General features: G+C 34.6%; 1 protein-coding gene across 1 annotated transcript in view; it reads right to left on the bottom strand.

Annotated features, from left to right (window-relative positions):
* Positions 1–14,169: 14,169 nt before the first annotated feature.
* The window catches only part of ccdc178 (coiled-coil domain containing 178), a 42,211-nt gene continuing 28,939 nt past the window's right edge, over positions 14,170–27,441 (bottom strand). Inside the window, exons 18-19 of the mRNA XM_073831130.1 lie at positions 22,075–22,209; positions 14,170–14,861 (exon numbers count right to left, since the gene is read on the bottom strand). Of these exons, the coding sequence (XP_073687231.1) occupies positions 14,706–14,861; positions 22,075–22,209 (291 nt within the window). The 3' untranslated portion in view covers positions 14,170–14,705. The remainder of the gene's footprint in view (positions 14,862–22,074; positions 22,210–27,441) is intronic.

The following is a 27,441-nucleotide window of genomic DNA, read 5'->3' as shown; positions in this document are numbered from 1 at the left end:
ATCTCAGTTTTGTCAAATTTAACCTTATGACTGGTTTTGTGGTCCAGGGTCACATATATGTATATGTATATATATATATATATATATATATATATATATATATAAAGAGACAGTAAGATTTTTTACACATTAAAAAAGTGACATTAAAGACATTTGTAATGTTACAAAAGATTTTTAAATAATCAAAATTTCAAATAAATGCTGTTTAAATTTGTTTCCAAAAAAATATAAAGCAGCACAACTGTTTTTAAAATTGATGATAATCAGAAATGAATCATAAATCTTTCTTGAGCAGCAAATCAGCATACAGTATTAGAATGATTTCTGAAGGATCATGTGACACTAAAGACTAATGATGCTGAAAATTCAGCTTTGCATCGCAAGAATAAATTACATTTTAAAACATATCTAAACAGAAAAGTTATATTGAATTGTAATATTTAACTTTTTTACTGTATTTTTGAACACACATCATCCTTGTACTTCCTTTATTATATCAAAAGTAGCATCATCCCTTCTTTCTCTAATCTTCCACCAACATTCGAGTCAAAAAACAGACATTCGCAGACACAAAGTCTTTAATTTCTCTCCGCTCTTTTGTTCTGACGCCAGCAGTTCCCCCTTCGAAAATGTGCTTTGTGTCTAATATGGTCAGCGCCACACAATTACTCCCTCCAGTGAAAAGTGAAACAAACGCAGGGCATGCAGAGCATTTTGCATTATCTGCGCTCCTTGGATAGTCTAACAATAATAACTGTAAGACAACGTCAAGCCGAGGCTGCCAAGCTCAGCTAGCACGTATTAGAACTTTAGAAATGAAGTTTGGGGGTGAAATGGAGTGGTAAAAACTGTCGGATTCAGGATTCTGCTATGTATTTATGCATTTTTAGAAAATATTGGTGCATATATATATATGTATATGTAAATGTACAAGGCAGAGTTATAAGGGAAAACTATAGTGACTTTTTTCCTGTGCAACCAAAATGTTGCTTTTGTGACATTTTCACCTGAATTTGGAGGATTTAAGCTGTAACCATGTTTGTGAAAGCAAAGCACAGACATTTTTTTAAATTTTAATATGTTTTAGTGTATTTATAATATAAATGATATTATAAATTAATAAATGATAATAATTATTAATATTATTATATAACAAATATTTTTTATTTAACAAAAAATATATCAATATATGTAATTTAGATATTTTTTAAATAAGATTATTAAAATTAATATATATAATATATATATATGAAAATATTTTTAATTTCATGGGGAAAAATGTATATATATATTTAATTTGAATTAAAAAAAAAATATATTAACAAATAGAATTTATTACACAAAATTCTATCTATCTATATATATATATATATATATATATATATATTTGCATCTATATTTTATTTTTTATTTAATATAATTCATATATTTTTAAATAACATTTTTAAAATTAATATTTTTGAATTAAAATAAATATTTTATACAAATATTTTTTAAATATTTATTTATACTCACATATAATATGGATTTTTTTGCCCAAGAACTGTGAAAAATTACAAAAATATATTTTATTTGAATAAAATATGCATTTATGTTAATAATATAAATAATAAATATAATATAATTTATGTAAAAAATAAAACAAATTATGTTTTATTTATCAAAAATCTACCTATATATTTATTTTATTTTTTAATTCATATAATTCATATTTTTCTTAAATAACAAATTTAAAATAATATAAAAAAATATATATTTAAAAAAATATATTTATACTTATATATAATATGGATATTTTTGTTGCCCAAGAACTGTGATAAATTACAAAAATATATTTAGTTTTAATAAAATATGTATTTTTAATAAAGTTAATAAATTTTATATTATATAATATTGTTAAATATTTCATTACACACACACAAATGCATATACATATCTAAACAATTTAACAAATATTTTATTTATAAAAAATCTATATATATATGTTAATCTATATTTATATATTTATTTTTAATAACATTTTTACAATTATATTTTTTGTAAAATTCAAATAAATATTTGATATATTCAATTCTTTTTCAGTTATATTCAAAATATTTTTCATTTCATGGAAAAAAAATATCTGATTTTTATTCTGATACAGTTTTTTCATGATAAAACGACTAATTCATTGTATTTCTCACAAAACACTATCATCATTGTCAAACTTAATGGGAAAAAAAAAAAATGAAAATATTTAAATTTAAACCCAAAAGTTTAGCTTTGAGTAAACTCCGATACGAATATTGGCAAGAACGATTGACAATTTGGTTGCACAGACTAAAAGTCCCAAGAGTGAAGTTTAATTACCTTCATGTATCCGTCCAATCAAAATCGATCAAATGCCTCGCATTACATATGAGCGTCACATGTTAATGACATCTGTAATGAGAAAACACAGACATAACACTACATCCACAATCACGCTAGGCCCAGCGCTAAGCACCATCCCTCCGCAGTACGGGTTTGTTGTCACGGTGCAAGTATTAATAAAGAGATTTTGTCAAACGTAACTCGTGTTTAATTGCCGTCAGGGCGGTTTGACTGAATCCGTCCTTCAGCATCTGCATTGCTGAGCTTCTCTCCCCCTCTTTTCTCTTCATCTCCGTCTCATATCTTTCCCCCTACTGCACCCATCGAATTGGCACCAAACCCTTCAAGATGTCCCCAGCAGGCTCTTGCTTCGCTGGCCGCGTAGTAGACTGTGTGGTTTCCTTTAAACAGCTGTAATTTGTATTTCCAATCACTGTGCTGATTTCTGCTCATTATATTGCTGTTTCACACCGGTAAGTGAGCAAAAGTTTGGATTGATTGACTCTAATTAACTAAAAAACGTTCCGAGCCAGGGGTTTATTACCATGCTAGCTAGCCACAAATGTCAGAGACTTTCACAAATTATTATCCTGTTAAGATGAATGTGTGGGGAGGCAGGGAAGTGTGGAGACAAAGAGAACATATATTATTTTCATGACGAATTTGTTTATCGCTCTTCTTCTTTTTTCTCTCTATTTTTTTTCACATTTTCAGGTGTCTTATTTTCCAATTAAATACACACAGACTCAGCATCTGTACACATTTCAAGGGTTGTCATCGCCTTGTGGTGCAGTGTGAAGCCTGCAGGAGCACATGTATGTCTTGTAATTATGATCTCTTTGTTATCAGAATGTTACAAAGTCAAGCTTTAATCATGCATTCAGTCTGATTTAACTTAAAAACTGAATATTTGTTTTTAACGCTTTTCCGAACTTTCTCAGTATATAAGAATATTAAAGGATTAGTTCACTTCCAGAACAAAAATTTACAGATAATGTAGTCACCCCCTTGTCATCCAAGACGTTCATGTCTTTCTTTCTTCAGTCGATAAGAAATTGTTTTTGGAGGAAAATATTTCAGGATTTCTCTCCAAATAGTGAACTTCAATGGTGCCTTGAAGTTTGAACTTTAAAAATGCAGTTTAAACGCAGCATCAAAGGGCTCTAAGCAATCCCAGCCGAGGAAGAAGGGACTTATCTAGCAAAACGATCATTTATTTTCGAAACAAATTGACAATTTGTATACTTCATAACCTCATTAGCTTGTCTTGTCGCATCTCTGCGATGCGCATGCATAGTCTGTGTGATCTGGGTCAATACAGTTAGGGATTGTCGGAAAACTCCCATCTCATTTTCGTCTTCAACTTCAAAATCATCCTACAATGCTGTTTTACCTTTTTTTGTAAAGGGCATTTGGTCTTCTTTGTATGTTAATTTTTTAAACACTGGGCTACTTCTGCAGCGATGCAGGATGATTTTAAAGTCAGCGAAGAAAACAAGATGGGAGATTTTCGACATGCCCTAACTGTATTGACCCGGATCAGACTACGCATATGAATCGCAGAGATGAGACAAGACAAGCATTTGAGGTTATAAAGTATATAAATTGTCAATTTGTTTTGAAAATAACTGATTGTTTCGCTAGATAAGACCCTTCTTCCTCGGCTGGGATTGTTTAGAGCTTTTAATGCTGCATTTAAACTGCATTTTTGAAGTTCAAACTTTGGGGCACCACTGAAGTCCACTATATGGAGAGAAATCCTAAAATTTTTCCTCAAAAAATATATTTTCTTATTGACTGAGGAAAGAAAGACATGAACATCTTTAATGACAAGGGGGTGAGTACATTATCTGTACATTTTTGTTCTGGAAGTAAACTAATCATTTAAAGGTGCCATAGAATGCATTTTAAATTGTTCTCTGATATCTACATAGAAGTTATGTGGCATAGGTAAGGGCAAAAATCTCCAGAAACGGTTTTACAGGTCCATTTCCAACCCTAGGATTTGTCCCACTCCCTAGAATGAAATGGTCTGTTATTGCCTTATTTGGAAGGCTCGTGAATATTAATGAGCTCTGCTCTGATTGGCTGTTTCACAGAGCTGCTTATCTCAATAGCTGCACACGGAGGAAATATATATTTAATTATGGAGCTCTAGCCGCTTTTAATATGCGGTTTGTTGAATCTGCCGTTTTGAATCTGCGACATTTTACTCCACTAGTGTGATCGCATGTGCTCTGTGTAACGTTATAGGCCTACTGCAGCGGCACAAGGACTTACTGCACAAGTTTAGATGCTTTAGTGATGCTCAGGATCTTCAAATCATTCACCATCATCAGAGCAGTCATCTCTCTGTTTATGTGGTAAGTGAAATCTTATGTACTGCAATATAATAGGCTACCGCTAGCATTAAGCTAACCATGTCCCTTCAGTGGCTTGCCTTATTTTACTGATGTACTGACGTTACTGATGATTGGGCGATGCAAATGTTGGGGGCGTAACTATTAACGATCGGGACTATTGCGTAATAGTTGGTGTTATGTTGGAATTGACCTATTTTTCGGTGGTCTTTTGCAAACACCAGAATTATATAAGAAGGAGGGAACAATGGTGTTTGAGACTCATTTTATGTCATGTCCATGTACTGAACTGTTATTATTCAACTATGCCAAGGTAAACACAGTTTTCCATTCTATGGCACCTTTAGGGGCCGTTCACATGTCGCGCCTAAAAACGCGTGGAAAACGCTAGGCGCGCCGCTTTCTTCCTTATCAACAAAGCGCTCGGGCGCTTGCGCTCCGGAAGCATCTGCCGTTTCTAAGCAACCATCAGCTGCGCTCTAGCTCCAAGCCTATGCGTCTCCATGCATTGTTTCTTCTATTAGCGTCAAAATAATGGGGGCTTGACAAATCATGAAGTTCAAGAAATCCCTGGACCACAATGATGAGCTGCTCCTCCATGTTTCTGCTGAGGTTTCAATGTAACGGAAAAACGTGAGGAAGCTGATTGGTTAGTTCATGTCACATGACCTGCAGTGCGCTTGCGACATTCTGAAAAGTTGAGATGTTTTTAAATCGATGCGGCGCGGACGCGCCTGGAAAAAACGAGCGCGTCGCACCGCGTGCGCGTCGCGACCGCGTCGCTTCCAATATGCGCGCGCAAGCCGCGCGTCTCCATTTGAAATAACGAACTTGCGCGCGCAAAAGACGCTTCATGTGAACGGCCCCTTAAAGGGGTCATTGGATGCCCAAGTTGAGTCTTTAGGGTCTTAATGAGAAGTCTATCACATACCTTGGTTAAAATTTCTCAAGGGTAGTGTAAAAAACACTCTTTTTACCTTGTCAAAATCAGCCCTTTTTAGAGCGAGCTATTCTGTTGCATGTTCCTTTAAATGCTAATGAGCTCTGCTCGCCCCGCCCCTCTCTGCCGTGGGATGACGAGCCGTAATGTTTACTTTAGCCGCATTTAGCTGCGAAACTTGCTAACTAGCACATTATTAAGAAAGGCCATTTGTAAAGATGCATAAAAAACCCTTATACTCACTTCTGCTGTGGGTGAAACTGCATCACGACTGATTTGCACGAACATAGACGCATATGTGCGCTTTCCTTTCAAAAACGAAAGTAAGGTTAATCCTCTGCGTCTTCAGCGGCTCAGATGTTGGGAGTAAATGACGACAGCTATGTTCATTATTACATCCAACAACATTTAAATGGCTCAATCGGAGACATTCTTGTCTTCCTCTGCACCTGAGTCACACAATGGCGATCGGAGTCGGACTGTTTCAGCTGGTGAGGGCGGATCTAAGGTAAGGCGCTCATGTCAATCAACTATCGTGGGAGTGGCCTCACCGACAAGTAGCTGAGAATGACCTGATTTTAAAAAGGTGATATTACTTTTAAAGATTGAAAAAATACCACTGGGTGGATTTTTATCATTGTGGGGTGGTTGTGTACACAAACTGCCAACACACAATGTTCAAAAAAGATGTAAAAGTGAGTTGACCCCTTTAAACATTAACTGACTTCAAATTCAGTCACAATGTCTTGAATTCATCTTCATTCTGGCTTGCGAAAGCTAGTGGAGTGAGTGTACAATACAGCATCTGTGTATGCGTATGTGTAATAGAGTCGTCTGACGGTTGCTAACCCACTGTAAGGTTTGATGCATGTTTCTGTTGAAATTAATGGCAGTGGTGTTTCCTGGCCTGGTGTCATTTATTTCAGAGGATTGATTGGAGGCTGGAAGAGCAGACAAATGTGTTTGGGAAGTGTTCTAATTTAAAATATGGCTGCCTGACCTGGAAGAGAAAGCAAAGAGGCAATCCATCCCTCAAAAACATGACCCTGGTGTCCGAGGTGCCAACAAAGTTTAGCGCGCAAGCAGAATGCATGCGTCGAAGCACATCTGTACAGCAAGTACAAATATATTCTCAGTATGCAGTCATGTGTTGCTGTATGTTATACCTGGATTTCACATGGCTGCTCGACCGAAGCGTAACTAGACAAAAGCAAAAATCAGCATGTGATACAGAGCAAAACACAGTGTGTCTCATTAGTGGTGACAATAAATCTATTAATTATTATTATTAACATTGGCATCCTTATCAGTCTTTTGAATAACTGTTTTCAAAGTAGGTTCAAATAAATAATAATTATTATTATTATTAATATTAACATTGGCATTTTTATCAGACTGCTTAATGACTGTTGCCATGCAGTTTCAAATAAATTAGTATTATTAAAATGAACATTTGTCATCATTAGCTTACTCTTACAACAGCGTTTTAGCGGCAGGTTAAAATTAAAAAAATAAATTAACGTAGATTACGTTTTACGAAACTTTATTCTCGAAACATTATGACTTTATTCTCTAAACATTTTTACTTTATTCTATAAATATTTTGACTTTATTCTTGAAACATTTCGACTTTATTTTCAAAACATTTCGACTTTGTTTTCGAAACATTTCGACTTTATTCTCGTAATTTTGACTTTATTCTCATAATTTTGACCTTATTCTCGTAATTTTGACTTTATTCTCGAAATATTTTGACTTTATTTTCGAAACATTTCGACTTTGTTTTCAAAACATTTCGACTTTGTTTTCGAAACATTTCGACTTTATTCTCGTAATTTTGACTTTATTCTCATAATTTTGACTTTATTCTCGTAATTTTGACTTTATTCTCATAATTTTGACTTTATTCTCATAATTTTGACCTTATTCTCGTAATTTTGACTTTATTCTCGTAATTTTGACTTTATTCTCATAATTTTGACTTTATTCTCATAATTTTGACTTTATTCTCGTAATTTTGACTTTATTCTCGAAATATTTTGACTTTATTTTCGAAACATTTCGACTTTGTTTTCGAAACTTTCGACTTTATTCTCGTCATTTTGACTTTATTCTCATAATTTTGACTTTATTCTCATAATTTTGACTTTATTCTCATAATTTTGACTTTATTCTCGTAATTTTGACTTTATTCTCAAAATATTTTGACTTTATTTTCGAAACATTTCGACTTTGTTTTCGAAACTTTCGACTTTATTCTCGTCATTTTGAATGAATGAATGAATGATGCATTTGTATAGCGCTTTCATGTGTATTTCCGTACACCCAAAGCGCTTTACAATCATATGGGGGATCTCTCCTCAACCACCACCAGTGTGCAGCACCCACTTGGATGATGCGTCGGCAGCCACAGTACAGCGGCGCCGGTGCGCTCACCACACACCAGCTACAGGTGGAGAGGAGAGAGTGATATAGCCAATTTAATGGAAGGGGATTATTAGGAGGCCATGATTGACTAGGGCCAGTGGAGGGAATTTGGCCAGGACACCGGGGTTACACCCCTACTCTTTACGAGAAGTGCCATGGGATTTTTTGTGACCACAGAGAGTCAGGACCTCGGTTTAACGTCTCATCCGAAGGACGGTGCTTTTTACAGTATAGTGTCCCCATCACTATACTGGGGCATTAGGACCCACATAGACCACAGGGTGAGCACCCCCTGCTGGCCTCACTAACACCTCTTCCAACAGCAACCTAGCTTTCCCAGAAGGTCTCCCATCCAGGTACTGACCAGGCTCAGCCCTGCTTAGCTTCAGTGAGCAACCGATCTTGGGCTGCAGGGTGATATGGCTGTTGACTTTATTCTCATAATTTTGACTTTATTTTCGTAATTTTGACTTTATTCTCGTCATTTTGACTTTATTCTCGTCATTTTGACTTTATTCTCGAAATATTTTGACTTTATTTTCGAAACATTTCAATTTTATTCTCATAATTTTGACTTTATTCTTGTTACTTTTACTTTATTCTCAAAACATTTTGACTTTATTCTTGAAACAATTGGACTTTATTCTTGTAATTTCGACTTTATTCTCGAAACTTTCTGACTTTATTCTCTAAATAATTTGACTTCATTCTCATAATTTTGACTTTATTCTCGTAATTTAAATTTTTTTCTCTAAATATTTTGACTTTATTTTCGAAACATTTCAACTTTATTCTCATAATTTTGACTTTATTCTCGTAATTTAAATTTTTTTCTCTAAATATTTTGACTTTATTCTCGGAATTTCGACTTTATTCTCTAAATATTTTGACTTTATTTTCGAAACATTTCAATTTTATTCTCATAATTTTGACTTTATTCTTGTTACTTTTACTTTATTCTCTAAACATTTTGACTTTATTCTTGAAACAATTGGACTTTATTCTTGTAATTTCGACTTTATTCTCGAAACTTTCCGACTTTATTCTCAAAACATTTTGACTTTATTCTCATAATTTTGACTTTATTCTCTTAATATCAGCTTTTTTCTCTAAATATTTTGACTTTATTCTCGGAATTTCGACTTTATTCTCTAAATATTTTGACTTTATTCTTGAAACAATTAGACTTTATTCTTGTAATTTCGACTTTATTTTTGAAACATTTCGACTTTATTTTCTAAACGTTTCGACTTTATTCTCAAAACATTTCGACTTTATTCTTTAAATATTTTGACTTTATTTTTATAACATTTCGACTTTATTCTCATAATTTTGACTTTATTCTCGTAACTTTTACTTTATTCTCGAAACATTTTGACTTTATTATTGTAATTTCGACTTTATTCTCTAAATATTTTGACTTTATTCTTGAAACAATTAGACTTTATTCTTGTAATTTCGACTTTATTTTTGAAACATTTCGACTTTATTTTTGAAACGTTTCGACTTTATTCTCGTAATTTTGACTTTATTCTTGAAACAATTATACTTTATTCTTGTAATTTCAACTTTATTCTCTAAATATTTTGACTTTATTTTCGAAACATTTCAACTTTATTCTCGTAATTTTTACTTTATTCTCGTAATTTTTACTTTATTCTCAAAACATTTTGACTTTATTCTCGTAATTTCGACTTTATTCTCTAAATATTTTGACTTTAATCTCGTAATTTTAAATTTTATAATTTTTTAACACGGCTTTAAAACACCATTGTTTACCCTTCAAACCTAGAAAAAAAATACATGAATTAATTATTAATAAATATATTAAGTTAATATCAAAGTTCATTCAATAAATGAATGATTGGCACATAAACATAAAATTCAACTGGTGTGTGTGTTCAGAGGTGGACTCATATACTGCCTCACCCAAGTCATATTTTAAAGCCATATCTATTCATTGTATAATATCCTCTTTTGCCACCTTTGTACTGTGTCTGGACAGTTAGTGCTAGTGTTAGTGCTAGTTAGTTAGTGCTGTTCTACTGATCACAGGAAGTATGAGTCCAGCTGCTGCCCACTATTATCCACTGCAAATGCAGAAGAGCGGGAAACACATCCAGTCTTTGGCAGTCTCCAAGGTGCCGAAGGATCTCTTTCACTGAGTTTCAAGAGAAATAGTATGTCTCTCAGTCATCCATTAAGTTCTTTGTCTGTATTCTCTGTTGAAAAAAGTTTTACTGCTGTCATGGGAGTATGTATGCTTCTGGGCCCATTCATTCATGTCAAATGAATCTGTAACACTTTGCAGGAATATGTCATTTCCACATCTACATAATCTCCCAAAAAAGTCACAGGTGTACACACTTTAAAAAAATATTGTATTACTTTTTAATTTCTTAAATGCAGCTTCTAAATTCTTAATAAGAACAATATTAACTGTAGGGGTTCTTAAATTACTATAAGAGTTCCTGATTGGTTCATTACTGGTTCTAATTGGAACATTTATTTATTTTTAAAAGTAAATAAGGTTTAGAATGTTTAATGTGTCCCATTGCTATGACTTTGATCGCTTTTGGGTTATTGATTAAAAAAAAAAAAACACAGTAACACTTTACAATGAGGTCTCATTTGTTATCATTAGTTAAGGCTAGGGTTATTATTGTTAACTAAAACTAAAACCATACAAACATTTTCATTGCAGGAAATTAAATATTACCTGAAATATAAAATAAAATGATAAAATATAATTTTTTAAAATTTCATCTAGTTTTCCAAAGCCATTACTCATTTGTTTTTTTTACTAAAATGTGACCCTGGACCACAAAACCAGCCATAAGGGTATTTTTTATTTTTTTTTTAATTGAGATTTATACATCATCTGAAAGCTGAATAAATAAGCTTTCATTGATGTATGATTTGTTAGGATAAATATTTGGTTGAGATACAACTATTAAAAAAAAATCAGGAATCTGAGTGTGCAAAAAAAAAGAAAATTCAAAATATTGAGAAAATTGCCTTTAAAGCTGTCCAAACGATGTTCTTAGCATTGCATATTACTAATTAAAAATTAAGTTTTGATATATTTACAGTAAGAAATATACAAAATATCTTTATGGAACATGATCTTTACTTAATACCTAATGATTTTTGGCATAAAAAATATTATTTTGACCCATACAATGACTGGTTTTGTGGTCCAGGGTCAACAATAACTAATTAAACTAAATAAAAACTATAGACACATTTTTTAAAATGTCAATAAAGAAAATATGTCAAAAAACACAACAAAATCACTAATACTTTAAAATGGAGACTATTAAAAAATACAAAAATGAAATCTAATTCAAAATAAAAAACTAATGAATTAAAATGAATTAAACAAATTAAAAGCTAAAAAACCAATAACACTGATTAACGCGTTATATTTTTACACTATTTAAAAATCTCGTTCTTAATAAATAATGTTCTTAAATGGCTATTTCACCCAAAAATGAAAATTGGCCCACGATTTACCTGAGGCATCCTAGGTATATATGACTTTCTTCTTTCAGACGAATACAATCCAAGTTATATAAAATATTGTCCTAGCTCTTCCAAGCTTTGTAATGACAGTGGGTGGGTGTTTTTGTCTAAAAGAAGTCTAATAAAGTGCATCCATCCATAATAAAAAGTGCTCCACATGGCTCCAGGGGTTGAATAAAGGCCTGCTGTAGCGATTGAGTTTTTGTAAGGAAAAATATCCATATTTAAAACGTAATAATCACTTTTCTCTATCCTGCACCAACCGTCATCCGTTTAAGCCATCCTCTCAAAAAACAACATTTGTTTACAGGGGCAAAGGAAGCAAAGTTTCCTTACTTTAGCAAAGAAAAAACTGTCTCTTTTTTGGCTTATGTTAAAATCCTCTGACATTTTTCTTTACAAATCCTCCTTTTGTACTTAATTTGTGATCGGTGCTTCTGTGTTCGCCACATATTCTCATTCGTCCAGAACAGCTTCCGTGTACAATAGTTAGCGCAATCTAAAGAAAAGTGTTTATTGCATTTTAAATATGGATATTTTTCTAACAAAAACGCATTCATTCGCTACAGGGGGGCTTTATTTAACCACAGGAGCCATGTGGAGCACTTTTTATTATGGATGAATGCGCTTTATTGGACTCCTTTTGGACTGTTGAACAAAAACACCCACCCACTGCCATTATAAAGCTAATTTTTAATATAACTCTGATTGCATTTGGCTGAAAGAAGAATGTCATATACACCTAGGATGCCTTGAGGGTGAGTAAATCATGGGCTAATTTTCATTTTTGCATGAACTGTATTAGTATATGTTGAAATTAACATGGATTAGATGAATAAATGCATGTATTGATCAATGTTAACTAGGGATGCACCGAAATTAAAATTCTTGGCAAAACCGAAAAAGACGAAACTAAGGCGGAAAACCGAAAACTGAAACACCGAAAGAATAATGCCAATTATTAGCACCATTGCATTTATGGCTATGACTGTGTACTAATCTTACTAAAATCAAGCCATTGGAATTGCATAAAGTAATATTAAAGTTTCAAAGAATAAATCAATTATATTAATTTAAACAATTATTATCAATCAAGTATTATATTACTTAAATAACATATACATATATTTTACTGCCTTTGTTTAAATTGTTTGTTTAAATTTTTATAACACATTATTTTGTGGATCCATCAGTTCACATTTACAACTCTACGTGTTTCTCTTCCAGCAGGAGGCGCTGATAGAATGGTACACAAAGCAGCGCAGCAAATGACTTTGAAACGTGCAGCGCTCTTATTTATTCAATGGATAGCCTTTTGAAGTTTCATCGCAATTCTTGTCTTTCAGTCCCACATTTAAGACCACCTGAAATTATAATTAAGACTTTCTTAACCCCTAATAACACTGCAGTCATCAATGAAAATTAAGAGCTTTATTTCAAGAACCGACGTTCAAAAACAAACCTTACACAAAATACGTTTCTTTTTAGTTTTTCCCACCATGTTCGGGGCACAAGAAAAATATTAGGGGACTAAATATCAGCATATGAAGTATAGGCTAATCGTCTCTCATTGAGAATGCACGTCAGATGCTGAAAGCGCTGTCAGTTTTTACTTTCATTTTAACATATTGCGCAGTTTTCACGTTGCTTGTGTGATATCCATTGGCTCACCTCCATGGTTTAAAACATAAATATTTATAAAAATACAGTACATAGAAAAGACATATCTTTAAAATATTGCGAAGTAACACCAACGTAAAGCCATTGTTTTTCACTCTGAAAGCTACATCTGTCTCGATCTCTGCTCTCATCACTGCATGCACGACTGCAGACACACCCCTCTTGAAATTTCGGCATTATAAGTTTTGCAAATCGCTATCCGTGGGTCTTTCTCAGATATACTGAAATACGTCCACACCGCAGACGTGTTGCTTCAGACAAGCACTTGCAGGCTGCGGTTTTTGTTTGCGTCAACATACTGTTTCGGCCGTGTTGTTTCGGTGATAAAAATCTTGCATTTTCGGTTTTCGGCCGAAAATTTTCAGTGGCCGAATATTCGGTGCATCCCTAATGTTAACTGACAAGTTAACTAGTGATAAGAAATAACCCAAGTTTACACCAAATATTCCTGTCACTTTCTGATGTCTTTACTTGACTACAATATTTTTGGCCAATTGTGACTGGCATTTCATTAATAATTTTGTTCTTTGACATCTCACCAGAGGAGGCACGACAAGGCACGAGGGTAAAAGAAATAAATGACAAAAAAAAGTTAAAAGGCGCATATACCACAACATCAAAATGAGAAGTCATTTTTGTAAATGAAACCTATTTGTCGATAGAGCACATCAGTCTTGTGAAGCGGGGTAAATTAGAAGGCTTGCGTTTCGGTGGGGTTGTGCAGAATGCCAGTGGGTAGCGTTCACACAACATCCCTCTGTGCATACTATTTACCCCTGGATTGCTTCAGGCTAATGTCTCAATAATTTTCCCTCTTTTTTTTTTTTTTTTTCTCTTCGCAGGTCCTTCCCACAAAGGACTTGACTAATGATCCATGGACAAAATGAAGCATTCAAATTTATTCATTAATCATTCATCTCCAGCTCATTGAAAATGCTAAACTTCCACAAAATTAAGATTGAATATTGAAAAGTGATTGAGGGAGACAGCTCTCTGAGGAGACAGGAAAAGAGAGGATAAACAAGCAAGAAAGGAGGAAAAAAAATGACAAAGGACGCCGAGCGGGAGGCGGTCGAGACCAAGCCCAGCCTGGTTAGGGTTACGCAGGTATACTATCCGCTAGTTAAGGTCAGAGGGGTTTAAGTAGGTGTAATTAGATCCAAGAATCTAGAGAAGCGTAGAATTTCTGTCAACACAGCCCCCTAATTATTCTCTTTTCCAATTAATGGTGACATAGATTAATTATCTGATGAGGCAAAGCCAATTGCAATCATTCACCCCGCTAAAATTAGATCATTCCTGACAGTAGCATGAAAGTCACCTGCTTCATTGTTATGGATTGGGCCATGAGCGTCGGACAGGGGAGAGAGTGAAGCATGCTGGGGCTTTAAGTAAGTTGTCTGGCGCAGGTGAGCGTCCAATTACTCCGCTATCTGAACTGTAGGCATCTTCCTGCTCCATCCGTCGGCATCTGCGACGGGTCTGTTTGCTTGCTGCGGGACATGGCTGCTAGTTGAGTCATCTGTCAGCGAGAGCAGGAACTCAGAGAGGCGCTGGATTGCGTTTGACAACTCCTCCTGTTTAAATAGGCAAGCAAATGGAATCAATGAGTGCTGGCTAATTCACTACAAAAACCTGTAGTGGAGCCGGAGCCCGCAGAAGATCAACATTGACGTTCCCTGACGGGAAGGCCGGTTTAGCTGGTCACCGGTTTGGTGCTGTGTTAACTAACCAACTAGACTTCCGAAGGCAGTGCTAAGACAGTTTAAATATATAAACACTACCAATCAATAGTTTGGGGCTCTGTATGATTTGTGATCCTGGATAAGTAGCACGGGTATATTTGTAGAAACGGCTGATAATACATTATATAGGTCAAGATCATACATTTTTCTTTTATGCCGAAAATCATTAGGATATTAAGTAAAGATCTTTCATTTCCTAATATAAATATATCAAAACTTAATTTCTGGTTAGTAATATGCATTGCTAAGAACTTCATTTGGACAACGTTAAAGGGGATTTTTCTCAATATTTAGATTTTTTGCACCCTCAGATTGCAGATTTTAAATAGTTGTATCTCGGCCAATTATTGTCCTATCATAACAAATCATATATCAATTGAAAGCTTGTATGCGAGTCAAATAGGTTAAGATGTCCACGTCAAAATAAATTTACAAAAGTGTTTATATATCCATAGAAAGCACATTAAATGTAAGTAAAGCATCTACTTTTAAGGTTTTAAATAATTTTTTGGAGAATAAAATGTCAAAATTTGGTTGAGATAATGTTACATTGTCATTCAGTGTAACAATATTTATGTAAAAATTCAAACAACATGCTTATTCTGACTATATATTAAAATATATGAACGAATAAGGGAGAATATTAAATTTTATTGTGTTTTTAATTAGTAAAAAAATTCTTACTGACAAATGGGCAAAACCTAGGATGGTTGCAAATAAAAAAAAATTTAGAATTCCAACTAATTAGTATTTGGGGTGAAAGTAATTCATCTTTTAATGTCAGAAATAGTTTTGTTGTAAATATGCCTGACAAGATTGTTACACTGAATGACATTTTAGTGGGTGTCTTCTGTAAATTAGGAGAAAATGTATGATATTTATTTTTGCTCAAAAAAACAAAAATGCAATTAAATTGAAGAGAAAACTTTTTAATTTTTATTTTTGAAAAACAACAATTTAACGCAGTATAACACTTATTGTTTTTATGCTTAAACCCTTTCTCATCTTTGACTAATGTATAAATCTCAGTTTCAAAAAATGTACCCTTATGACTGGTTTTGTGGTCCAGGGTCACATTTGGGATGCATTAATTTGATGAAAATTGGATAAAGACGTTTATAATGTTAGAAAAGAACTATTCAACATCGATAATAATGTTGAGTGAAATGTTGAAATGTTTCTTAAGCACCAAACCAGTATATTAGACTGAAAAAATGTGGTGTAAAAACAATTTTTACTCATAAATTGCTAGTAAAAAATAATTACAAACCCTGTTGAAAAAAAAAAAAACAGCTTATGCTGGTTAGGTATGGTTTGAAGCATGGCAGCTGGTTTGAACTGGTTTAAGCTGGTCCTTAGTTGATCATGAGCTGGTCCTAAGCAACTAGCTCCTGTTTAGGACCAGCTTAAACCAACTCAAACCAGCTGCCATGCTTTAAAACCAGCATATTCTGTTTTTTAAACAGAAAATTGCATGTTCTTGTACAACATAATCCAATAATGTTATATTTACAACTCTGAAAAATCATTTTTACAGTGTAAAATGATTTCTGAAGGATCATGTGATAATGACAACTAGAGTAATGATGCTAAAAAATCAGCTTTGCATCACAGGAACAAATTACATTTCAAAGTGTATTAAAATAGAAAGTTATTAATTTATATTGTAAAGATATTTCAGAATATTACTGTTTTTTGATTAAATAAATAAAGTCCTGGTGAGCAGAAGAGACTTTTTTCAAAAACATTAAAAAAAATCTTACCGACCCCAAACTTTTGAAAAGTATTGTATATGAAGTCATACTAACATAAAATATAAAGTACATAATCCTACATTTCGTTTTGTCTGAATACACAGATACTTTTGAACGCTTGTCACTGGAGAATCATCTGTAAATCAGTTTAGTGCTGGCATTTTACTAGTCAAACTTTGTTCCATTTCCTGAATCGTAAAAGCGGCACTGACATTCGAGACACTTTTATTTCATAAGACGTGAGATTGAGAAAGACAAAACAAAGGAGTGAGTGCCACACTCCTGGTGAACCGCGCGCATGGGTTCAGTGCATGCCTGTTTTAAAAAACCTCAGCAACCAGTTTTTCTATTAAACTGCCTTGCACTGTCAACCAGCTTGGGAACTGAGCTGGCCTAGCCATGCAGAAATTTTCTGACTAACAATTATATCAGAAACAAGATCTTGGATTACGGTCCCCCGAGAGCAGCGCAGTGGGCGTTCGCTCCAATTATTACTGGCCATTCACAACTCTCCACCCTGCTCTCTGTTGTTAGCAATTGTCAATTATGCTATCCCTGGTGTAAACTTGCATAACCCGGAACTGAGTGCCCAATCTTGCAGCGGCGTTTCAAGATGACAGGCTTGCACGCTTTCTCTATTTCGTTTTACTCTTCCCCCATCTCTATACTTCAGTAGAGCTGCTTGGAAGCAGTCATTTGATTCTCAGGAAGACACAGGGACAAATCAGCGGAACTAGTTTTTGCAACCTTCAGGTTACTCATGAATTGACGGGTGGACAACTTTTGCTAGTGGTATCTTAGGAGAAAAAAATGTTCGGACAGAATCAGCATAGCTAAAAAGTCTTTGCACGCAGGGAAATTAATTCTTTGTGATGGTTTAAGATGGTTAAAAAGGTTGTGAAATGGAAAATTTACACAACTGGTAAAGATCTCGGTTACATGCTCACGGAAACATAGCGTTTGCATGTGTTTTTTAAACACTGCAGTTTAAAAACAAGTGATTAAAGCTGTTGAAACGCAAAAGAGAACTAATTTCGCTATATGTGCGCGCTGTTTCTGAGCGTTTCATAGAGGTGCGTGCACTTGAAGACGGTCCATCTTTGCAAGTATCATCTTAAACACAGTAATTTAGGTCTTAAGTAAAAGCAACCAGTTGAGAAAGAAAACACATGTGTTACAGTATATTGGATCTGGGCGGCTCTTAAAGTGACAGCAGTCACATTCCACCTGTCTGTTGTTCATGTTAAAGGAGAAGTTCACTTCCAGAACAAAAATTTACAGATAATGTACTCACCCCCTTGTCATCCAAGATGTTCATGTCTTTCTTTCTTTAGTCAGAAAAAATTTTAGTTTTTGAGGAAAGCATTTCAGGATTTTTCTCCATATAGTGGACTTCTATGGTGCCCCGAGTTTGAACTTCCAAAATGCGTTTAAATGCGTCTTCAAACAATCCCAAATGTGGATTCCCAGCAAAGGAAGAAGGGTCCTATCTAGTGAAACTTTTTTTTTAAATGACAATTTATATACTTTTTAACCTCAAACTCTCATCTTGTCTTGTTTTTCCGGTTCAAAACAGTTAGGGTATGTCTAAAAACTCAAATCTCTTTATCCCTCAACTTAAAAATTGTTCTACATTGCGGTTTCACCTTTTTTGGTAAGGGTGTTTGATCTTTTTTGCATGTTCATTTGCAAACATTGGGTCGGCACTTCTGCAGCAATGTAGGATGATTTTGAAATGATTTTTGAAGTTAAGGGAGAAAATAAGATGGGAGTTTTTAGACATACCCTAACTGTCTTGAACCGGAAAAAACTGAGGCATCTGTTCAGTTCATCTCTAAATTTTTGCTCTGGAAGTGAACTTATCCTTTAATCCAACAACAAAGAGAGAAAATCTCTCACTGCTCTTGACTAAATCTCTTTTGTGGCTTTAATAAGAAGAAATATATTTAATTTACACAGTGAAGAATATGCAGTGTTTTTATACATTTGATTACTTTATACAATGTCTGTAGTATTTCGCATTCATTTTTTCTACTGTAGTTTTTGTCCTATTGCTTGTAATTAGTTTCTTATTCTTATTTAATCACTGACTGTAAACTTTAGTGAGTTTGAGTTTTTTATTTAGGCTAGTATTAGTTTTTTGTGATATTGACACTGGTGACAAGAATTGTGAACATTTTTATATCATAAAGACCTTATTTAAAGCAAAAATAACTACAGTTGAAGCCAAAAGTTTACATACACCTTGCAGAATCTGCAAAATGTTAATTATTTTACCAAAATAAGAGGGATCATACAAAATGCATGTTATTTTTTTTTAGTACTGACCTGAATAAGATATTTCACATAAAAGATGTTTACATATAGTCCACAAGAGAAAATAATAGTTGTTTCTTTTTAGAATTTATAAAAATGACCCATTCAAAAGCTTGATTCTTAATACTGTGTTGTTACCTGAATGATCCACAGCTGTGTTTTTTTGTTTTGTTTTTGTTTAGTGATAGTTGTTCATGAGTCCCTTGTTTGTCCTGAACAGTTACATTGCCTGCTGTTCTTCAGAAAAATCCTTTAGGTCCCACAAATTCAGTGGTATTTCAGCATTTTTGTGTATTTGAACCCTTTCCAACAGTGACTGTAAAGAAGACAGTTTAAGTGTTCAGGACAAAAAAAAAAAAAAAACAGCTGTGGATCATTCAGGTAACAACACTGTATTAAGAATCAAGTGTATGTAAACTTTTGAACAGGGTCATTTTTATAAATCCATCTATTATTTTCTCTTGTGGACTACATGTAAGTGTCTTTAATGTGAAATATCTTATTCAGGTCAGTACTTAATAAAATAAATTATATGCATTTTTGTATGATTTCCCTTATTTTTGACATTGTTACAGTGAAATAAAATTACATATATTATGATATATTATATATATAATATATATTATGATTTGGTCATATTGCCCTTTGATAGCCATTGAGATATGAGTGAGAGTTATTTTCTTCCATCAGGGCACGGGACAACATTCCCGGATGTCCCCCTGACAACAGACATGAATATATTAGTGATCTGAAGTGTTATTGAAAGCTTGTCACATAATGGAAAAATAGCTGTCTGATTACCAAGATGGCTGCATGAGATGGAGACAAAGATGTCTTTGGACAATTTAGCCCTCTCTCACAACTTTTTCTCTTTAGCAATCCCTTTCTTTGAAATATTAACTAAAAACTTATCGGCTCATGATGTCATGACTGGGCCCCTGACCCTGTTTGTCTTGTCTTCACAACCCCCATGTCCCATATGCCAGTGGCTGTCTGGCCATTGTATTTCAATACAAAGACAATAGCAAGCAATGACAAACAAGATTTTCTATTACCACAAGTTTATTTATTCCCAAGCCTTCAACATCTATGGTTAGCGACTACACGACCTGCATAGTTTTGGGTCATTTCAAAACAACGCCGCTTTATTGCTATGCCTTGCTATATTCTGATTTTACAATGTAACGTCTCCTCTACACAATGCTAGTCTGTGTCTGGGGGAGGAGATCAGCGCAGAGCTGTGACAAAGTTTAGAGTAAGGCTGCTCCTTTTGTCCTTCACACTCGGAGGAGCTTGAAGAACTCCTCGTCTTCATGCTCCATTCACCAGCCTGACTTCCAGAGCTGGCCTCCCCTGACTGAGCCACAAACACACCGCCGCTCACCTCATTATAAGCGCGCATAGCACACCTTCCACTGAGACCAAATGCCTTTTGTGTTAGAGCATCCAAACACTGCACTTGCATTATCGCAGTATACAAAATCATGTTAAATACAATGCTAATTCCAGTCATTATTTAAATATCATTTTAATGACCGTGCATGCATTAGACACTTGCACTATTTTTTGATGGCCTACATTGTGTTGTGTGGTAGGTGGACGCTAGTCTCACTGTTTTTTCAGCACCTTACGCCATGAACGCCACATTTTTAAGACGTCATAAGTGAATGGCCCATTCAGATTTTTTTGTTGTTGTGATTTAACACTTGAGTGAGTGCAATTTTATATCTTAAAGTGACAGTTCACTGAAAAACTTAATTTTTATCATTAATTACTCACCCCCATGTCGTTCCAAACCCTTAAGACGTTCATCTTCGAAACACAAATTAAGATATTTTTGATGAAATCTGTTGGGTTGCTGTCTATGCAGGGTCAGAGAGCTCTTGGATTTCATTAAAACATTTTACAGTTGAGGTCAAAAGTTTGCATCCCCCTTTCAGAATGTGCAAAATGTTATTATTTTGCCAAAATACGAGTGATCATACAAAATGCATGTTATTTTTTAATAAGATATTTACATATAGTCCACAAGAGAAAACAATAGCTGAATTTATAAAAATGACCCTGTTCAAAAGTTTACACCCCCTTGATTTTAATACTGTGTTGTTACCTAAATGATCCACAGTGCTGTTTTTTTGTTTTGTTTAGTGATAGTTGTTCATAAGTCCCTTGTTTGTTCTGAACAGGCCTGCTGTTCTTCAGAAAAATCCTTTAGGTTCCACAAATTCTTTGGTTTTCCAGCATTTTTGTGTATTTGAACCCTTTCCAACAATGGCTGTATGATTTCCAGATCCATCTTTTCACACTGAGGACAACTAAGGGAACTAATATGCAACTATTACAGAAGGTTCAAACGCTCACTGATGCTTTAGAAGGAAACATTAGGAGCTGGGGGGTGAACACTTTTGAACAGAATGGAGATGTGTGCATTTATCATATGTTTTCATTTAGTACTGCACTTCAGAGGCTCCAGAAGACAAAATAAGTTAAATGTACCCTGATCTTCAAATTCAAAAACCCATTTCTTTCGTGAAACACAAAAGGGGATGTTTTTTGGAAAATGTTCACGCTGTTTTCTCTCTCATACAATGAAAGTAGACAGTGACCATCTGCTGTCAAGTTGCACAAAAGACCATAAAAGCATCATTTAAGTAGTCTATGTGTGCAATATTTTGTAGAGCAGCTTCGTATGAGTCACAGGCTAAAATCTAAGTCATTATTCACTGAAAAGTGCACTTGACAGCCGTGGTCACCATTCACTTTGGTTATACGGCAGTGAGCACAAACATCTCCTTCTGTACTTCATGGAAAGGCTGAGTAAATAATGACAGAATTTATATTTTTGGGTGAAATATTCCTTAAAGGCTAACCACCTTGACCTCAACAAGCATTAACCCGAGTGGGACCCATTGTAGTGCAATACTTCCAAACAGCGTTGTGTGTGTGTGTTTGTGGGGGTACTAAAGAGCCCATACCTGGAGGGCTTTCATTTTCTGGTTGTTCTGGTTGGAGAGGGTCTGGAAGCGGGCCAGCTCTGCCTGGCTGTAGACGCTGCGGTGTTTGAAGTATTTTAGCATGGCTTTGTGCATCCTCTTCTGCAACAAAGAAAGCTGGGGAAGAAAGAAAGAAAGAGGGAGAGAGAGAGAGAGAGAGAGGGGGAATTGGTAAGGCAGGAGAGGAAATTAATGGCAGTGTTCAAGAAGAATGATGGAGGGGAATAGAGAAAGCAGTCAATAGCCCATTCTGCAGTACACGGGGCTGACAGGAATTTCACAGTCTCTTGCTCTCCCTGCCCACTCATGTGCACTGGGCGGAAACCAGTCACATCTGGCTGCCAGGATGGGGGGTTAATTTTCTCTAAATGCTTCAGCGGTTTTGTTCTAGCTCAGGCAAACTCGGTGACTGCAAAGCTGATGAGTAAAATATTTCGACTTCACTCACTTTAACTTTATACCAATCCCCTCCAGACATATTTTACACATACACAAAAAGTCATGAACCCCCTGCCGCAACGAGAAATTATTCCGAGTATACTGGGAAAAAAAAAAAAAAAAATGAGAGAGAGAGAGAGAGAGTGAGTGTGTGTTTGTGTGTGTGTGAGAGAGAGAGAGATTAGAGAAGAAAGAAAGAAAGAAAGCATGCTGCTCTCTTTATTATTTGTGCAGTTTTCCAGAAAAAAAGGGGGTTTCAATTCGGAGGGATGTCGTCCCTTGTTTCGCCCCATCTCTTCTCTCTTCCTTTAAGCTTATCATTGCTTGGCAATGTGTTCTTCGGAGCATGAAAAACTAAAGCGAATTAGCTCAGCCTTTAACTGAACGAGTACAAAAAAATGTCCTTTATGGAGCTGTGTCAAAACCTGTACTATCCTATTAATGCTGCAAGTAACAATAGTTACGATATACTGTAGAAAGACATCGGCGTAAAAAACGAGATACTATCCTCATCCGTGCTTTCTCTTCAGTATCTGTGCTCGTATAACAACCCGACTTGGCATGTCTGAGATGTATACAATGCAATTTCTGTTAGGCCTTCAGGGTTACCTTTTGTTTACAAGCACTAAAGTGATTTTGGAAGTTTAGTTAGGCCCATGGGTTGTGCATTCAACCACTGCAAGGGGGCGCTCTAGCTCTCTCATTCAGACTAAACTGGCAAAACTCACTGATAACCTGGATTATATATAAAAGTGATAAGGATAAAGTTGGAGTGTCCATTATAGCAGACATACAGTCAAATGAATCAAAGTTTGCCAGCATAAGCAAAGGACGCCATATAAACTCACATAAATGATTAAACACCATCTGTCACTTGCACACTACAGCAGATATTTAGACTCATTTTATAGCATTGGACTCAGAAAATAAAAAGTCTCATTGCACTCTACTCATTGCCCTATTTACTTCTTATTTTTAATTATTATTTAATATGTTATATTTTTTGCCATATGATTAAAAGTGGGAAGGTCAATAAGTATTATAATGGTTTTTATCATCCACATTTCTAAGGCATATAAATATAACCGCATAAACAGTGCTTTGAAGTATTTGAAGTTATTTCTCTTGATAAATGTGACCGTGGACCACAAAAAACATCACAGAAAGCTGAATAAATAAGCCTTCCATTGATATATGGTTTGTTAATATAGGACAATATTTGGCCACGATAGAACTATTTGAAAATCTGAGGGTGCAAAAAAAACTAAATCTTCAGAAATTTGCCTGTAAAGTTGTCTAAATGAGGTTTTTAGCAATGCAAATTACTAATCCAAAATTAAGTTTTGATATATTTACAGTAGGAAATTTACAAAATATCTGATCATTTTGACCCATAAAACATATTTTTGGCTATTGCTACAAATGTATCTGTGCTACTTAAGAGGGTCACAAATGTGGTGTCACAGATTCATACCTATGGAGCAGGTGTTTTAATATACATTCTATTCAAACTATTCATAATAGATGCCTATACACACTCAGCATGGCATGGAAAACCTTTCAAAAATAGTAAGCCGTCATAAGAATCCATATTAAATTCGGCCTACGCGTCCATACAGATGCGTATAGAACTTTAAGAAGAGCTTGTTGTAAAACGTTAAGAGATGCGACTACATCTGCTCTGAAGGAGAGAAAGCCGTACCAGTCTGAAAATAAACAACAAACTGTAAAAAGGCTGAATACTGAGTAAAAGAAAATCAGGCTTTGATCATGAGCGTGGAGAATCCCGTCCACAGGATTTGCCTTTTGCATGCATTTCTCACTTGATAACATTCATGTAGTTAGATGAGGAGTTGTACGAGTATTAGTCTTTTGGGGAACAAACAATGTGTCTTGCTCTTCAGTAGAGTTTTACCATCAGCGCTAGAATAACAAATCATATTAAAATGATCTACAGCTACAAAAAAAAGGCTATATACTTAAAGTGACAGATTATGTCTAGATCAGTATAACTAGTAATAACAATCTGCGGACTAATGTCACAAAGCTTTAAAGCTGAAGCTGTTTGTTTGATTCCTTTTTCCGATCTCAGACAACTGTAAGTAAGCCATTTACAAGTTGATTGTTACAAAAAAGTATAAATATTGCTTCTAAGTAGTATGTTGAATTAGTGTTTTAAACAAATCTTTTAAGTGAACAATGAATAAAATACCCATCGCTGAACTGAACAAACAAGTGATCTCATTTATGAATGAGGTTATTGAGACACATTTTTTTTTTTTTAAGCTTGGACAACAAATGGAAAAAAAAAATATGGATCTGCCTTTTCATCATTAGTGGAGAAAATGCTAAAACACCTTTTCTAGAGTCTCTCGACAAAATAGGCTTGTCAAAAGCTTGCTGATTGTGTTTCAGTGTTTGGCGACTCTGTTTAATGAATCAGTTAAGTAAACAATTCACTGAGAAGACAAAAAGACAATCACTTTAATGGCACCTACGGCATAAAAATGTAACCTACAAACCATTCCGTAACCTACAAAATTAATCAAAAAGATTTGTTCGTTCACTGATTTGTTATCAAAAATCACTATCCACCTAAAAAAAATTGGCCTAAATTTAAGATTTATGTATCTGAATTGCATATGAAAAAATCACTTAGGCTAGATGTGGCAATATACAACTAGTTAAAAAAAAATGTGACCCTGGACCACAAAACCAGTCATAAATAGCACGGGTATATTTGTAGCAATAGCCAACAATACTTTGTATGGGTCAAAATTACTGATTTTACTTTTATGCCAAATCATTAGGATTAAGTAAAGATCATGTTCCATGAAGATATTTTGTAAATTTCCTACCATAAATATAGCAAAATGGAATTTTTGATTAATGATATGCATTGCTAAGAACTTATTACTTTTTGCAAAATTAGATTTTTTGCAAATTTATTCACATGAGCAGAATACATACAAGGTCAGTACAAGAGGCGAATAGACGCGATTTGCGCGGGGCGACACAAATAGATGTGTAAAAGACATAATGTAAGAATAGACATGAATTAGGTCCAGACAATGTGAATAGGCACGCCAGGCAACACGAATAGTCACAATTACACAACGGCCGACAAGAATTTACACTGGGCGATGCGAATAGACACTACATCATGCCTGCGACACAAACAGAAACAAATTGCGTGATGCGATAGCCACAAACATGCAATATTTTACTTGAAAATTTTAACATGGGTTAACCCCCTGGGGTCCAAACACGCGTATACGCGTTTTGTGGCAGTTTCCCAAAAGGAACTTCAATTACTCGGTCATTTCTGATTGTACAGATAAAAGCAGTACATCAATCGAATCTGTAAAGGGTCTACTTTTATTTGTATATACTCACAAAACCAAAAAAATATTGTGATTTTACAAAATAAAGAAAACAAAAAGGGTGTGCTGTCTGCCGCGTTGATCTCCGTGATCTTCATTCAGAAACGCGTCATTAAAATAGACTATAACTCAGCCAATACACAACACAGAGACATGAGCAATATGTCTAGAGAAAGCTTGATATCTATACTTTCAAATAAAGTAATGTTTATTGAAATCAAATATTCTGTGATAAAGTAATCCGTATGAAACCAACACGATGTCCAGTCTCTCTTGTCTGCTTCATTAGTTTTAATTAGATCACGCCCAGGAGCGATTCCAGTCTTTCATATTCAAATCGTCCACGTGAGGGCGCCGCGCCAAAAGTAGACGCCCACATCACAGTAAACAAAGGAGAAAGCAGTTTCTTTTCTTTCAAGTTAGTCCTTTCTGGAAGAAGACGGGCTGTCAGGAATAAAACTTACTTCAGAAGATGAACATTAAATGAGACATGGCGTGAACCAGCAGATGAGATATTTACACAAGTAAGTTTTTTTCTTTTATATTTGTAAGTTGTTACTGTGACAGAATGTGCACACATTTTACCAGTTAAGACTTTTTGTCAACTGTATTTCCTGACTACAGCAAGTGAAACATTATAAAGTATGTTTCATTTCACTGCATCTAAATGTCTCATGATGACAGGATGTTTCAACTTTGGTCGAAAAACGCGCTGGCGCATTTGAGGCACGCTTTTGTAATAACTCCGAAAAGAATGTAAAATTCTCCGTCAGTTTTGATCGTACAAATACAACCAATACATCATTCGAAACTGTAGAGGGTATATTTTTATTTGTATACACTGTGCTTTTATGAAAATAAGAAAACAGTCAGGGCACGCGCTCTGCCTTCACTGTCTGTTATATCTTTACACAGACACATAAATGAAACTAACGTGCATGAAACCTAAATCTAAGTGATTACGTGCCTCACAGACATAATGCATTTACTTGTAGAAAGCTTGAAATGTTTACTTTTACATAAACCAATTCAAATAAAAAACTACTATGCTCTTTTTAAGTAATCTGTATGAAAGGTAGAAGATGTATGGTTTCTCCTGTATCACTTCATTACAAACCTTACACCTGTATTTATCTCACACTGTTTTATTTGCACCTAACTGTTATACGCCTATGCTATACACTACCAGTCAAAGGTACTTTTTTAAAGAAAAATAATTATCTAATTTTGTGAAATAGGTTTACTATGTAAAAAAAACTGCTCACTTAAAAAAAAAAAAAACTTTTAATAATAAAAAGTTTGGCTGGTAGTGTATGTGTTTTCTCCATGTTAGCTCTGTCTTTGTCAGATCATTGTGTTGCTCACATCTACTTGTTTTCTTTGCAGTTTCTGCTGTTCCCCGTTTTCCTGTGTTCAAGTTTCCTGCAAGTGATTTGGATATTGCACCCTCGACATCTTGACTTCTGTGTTTATTACTTTTGTTCCTAATAAAAAGTTTAACTGCACTCACAAGTGAAAGACAAGTTAT

The sequence above is a fragment of the Garra rufa genome, chromosome 24 (genome assembly GCF_049309525.1).
Source record: "Garra rufa chromosome 24, GarRuf1.0, whole genome shotgun sequence".
NCBI lineage: Eukaryota > Metazoa > Chordata > Actinopteri > Cypriniformes > Cyprinidae > Garra > Garra rufa.
Note: the sequence above shows the minus strand (reverse complement) of the source record. Positions and strands in the feature narration are given on the sequence as shown.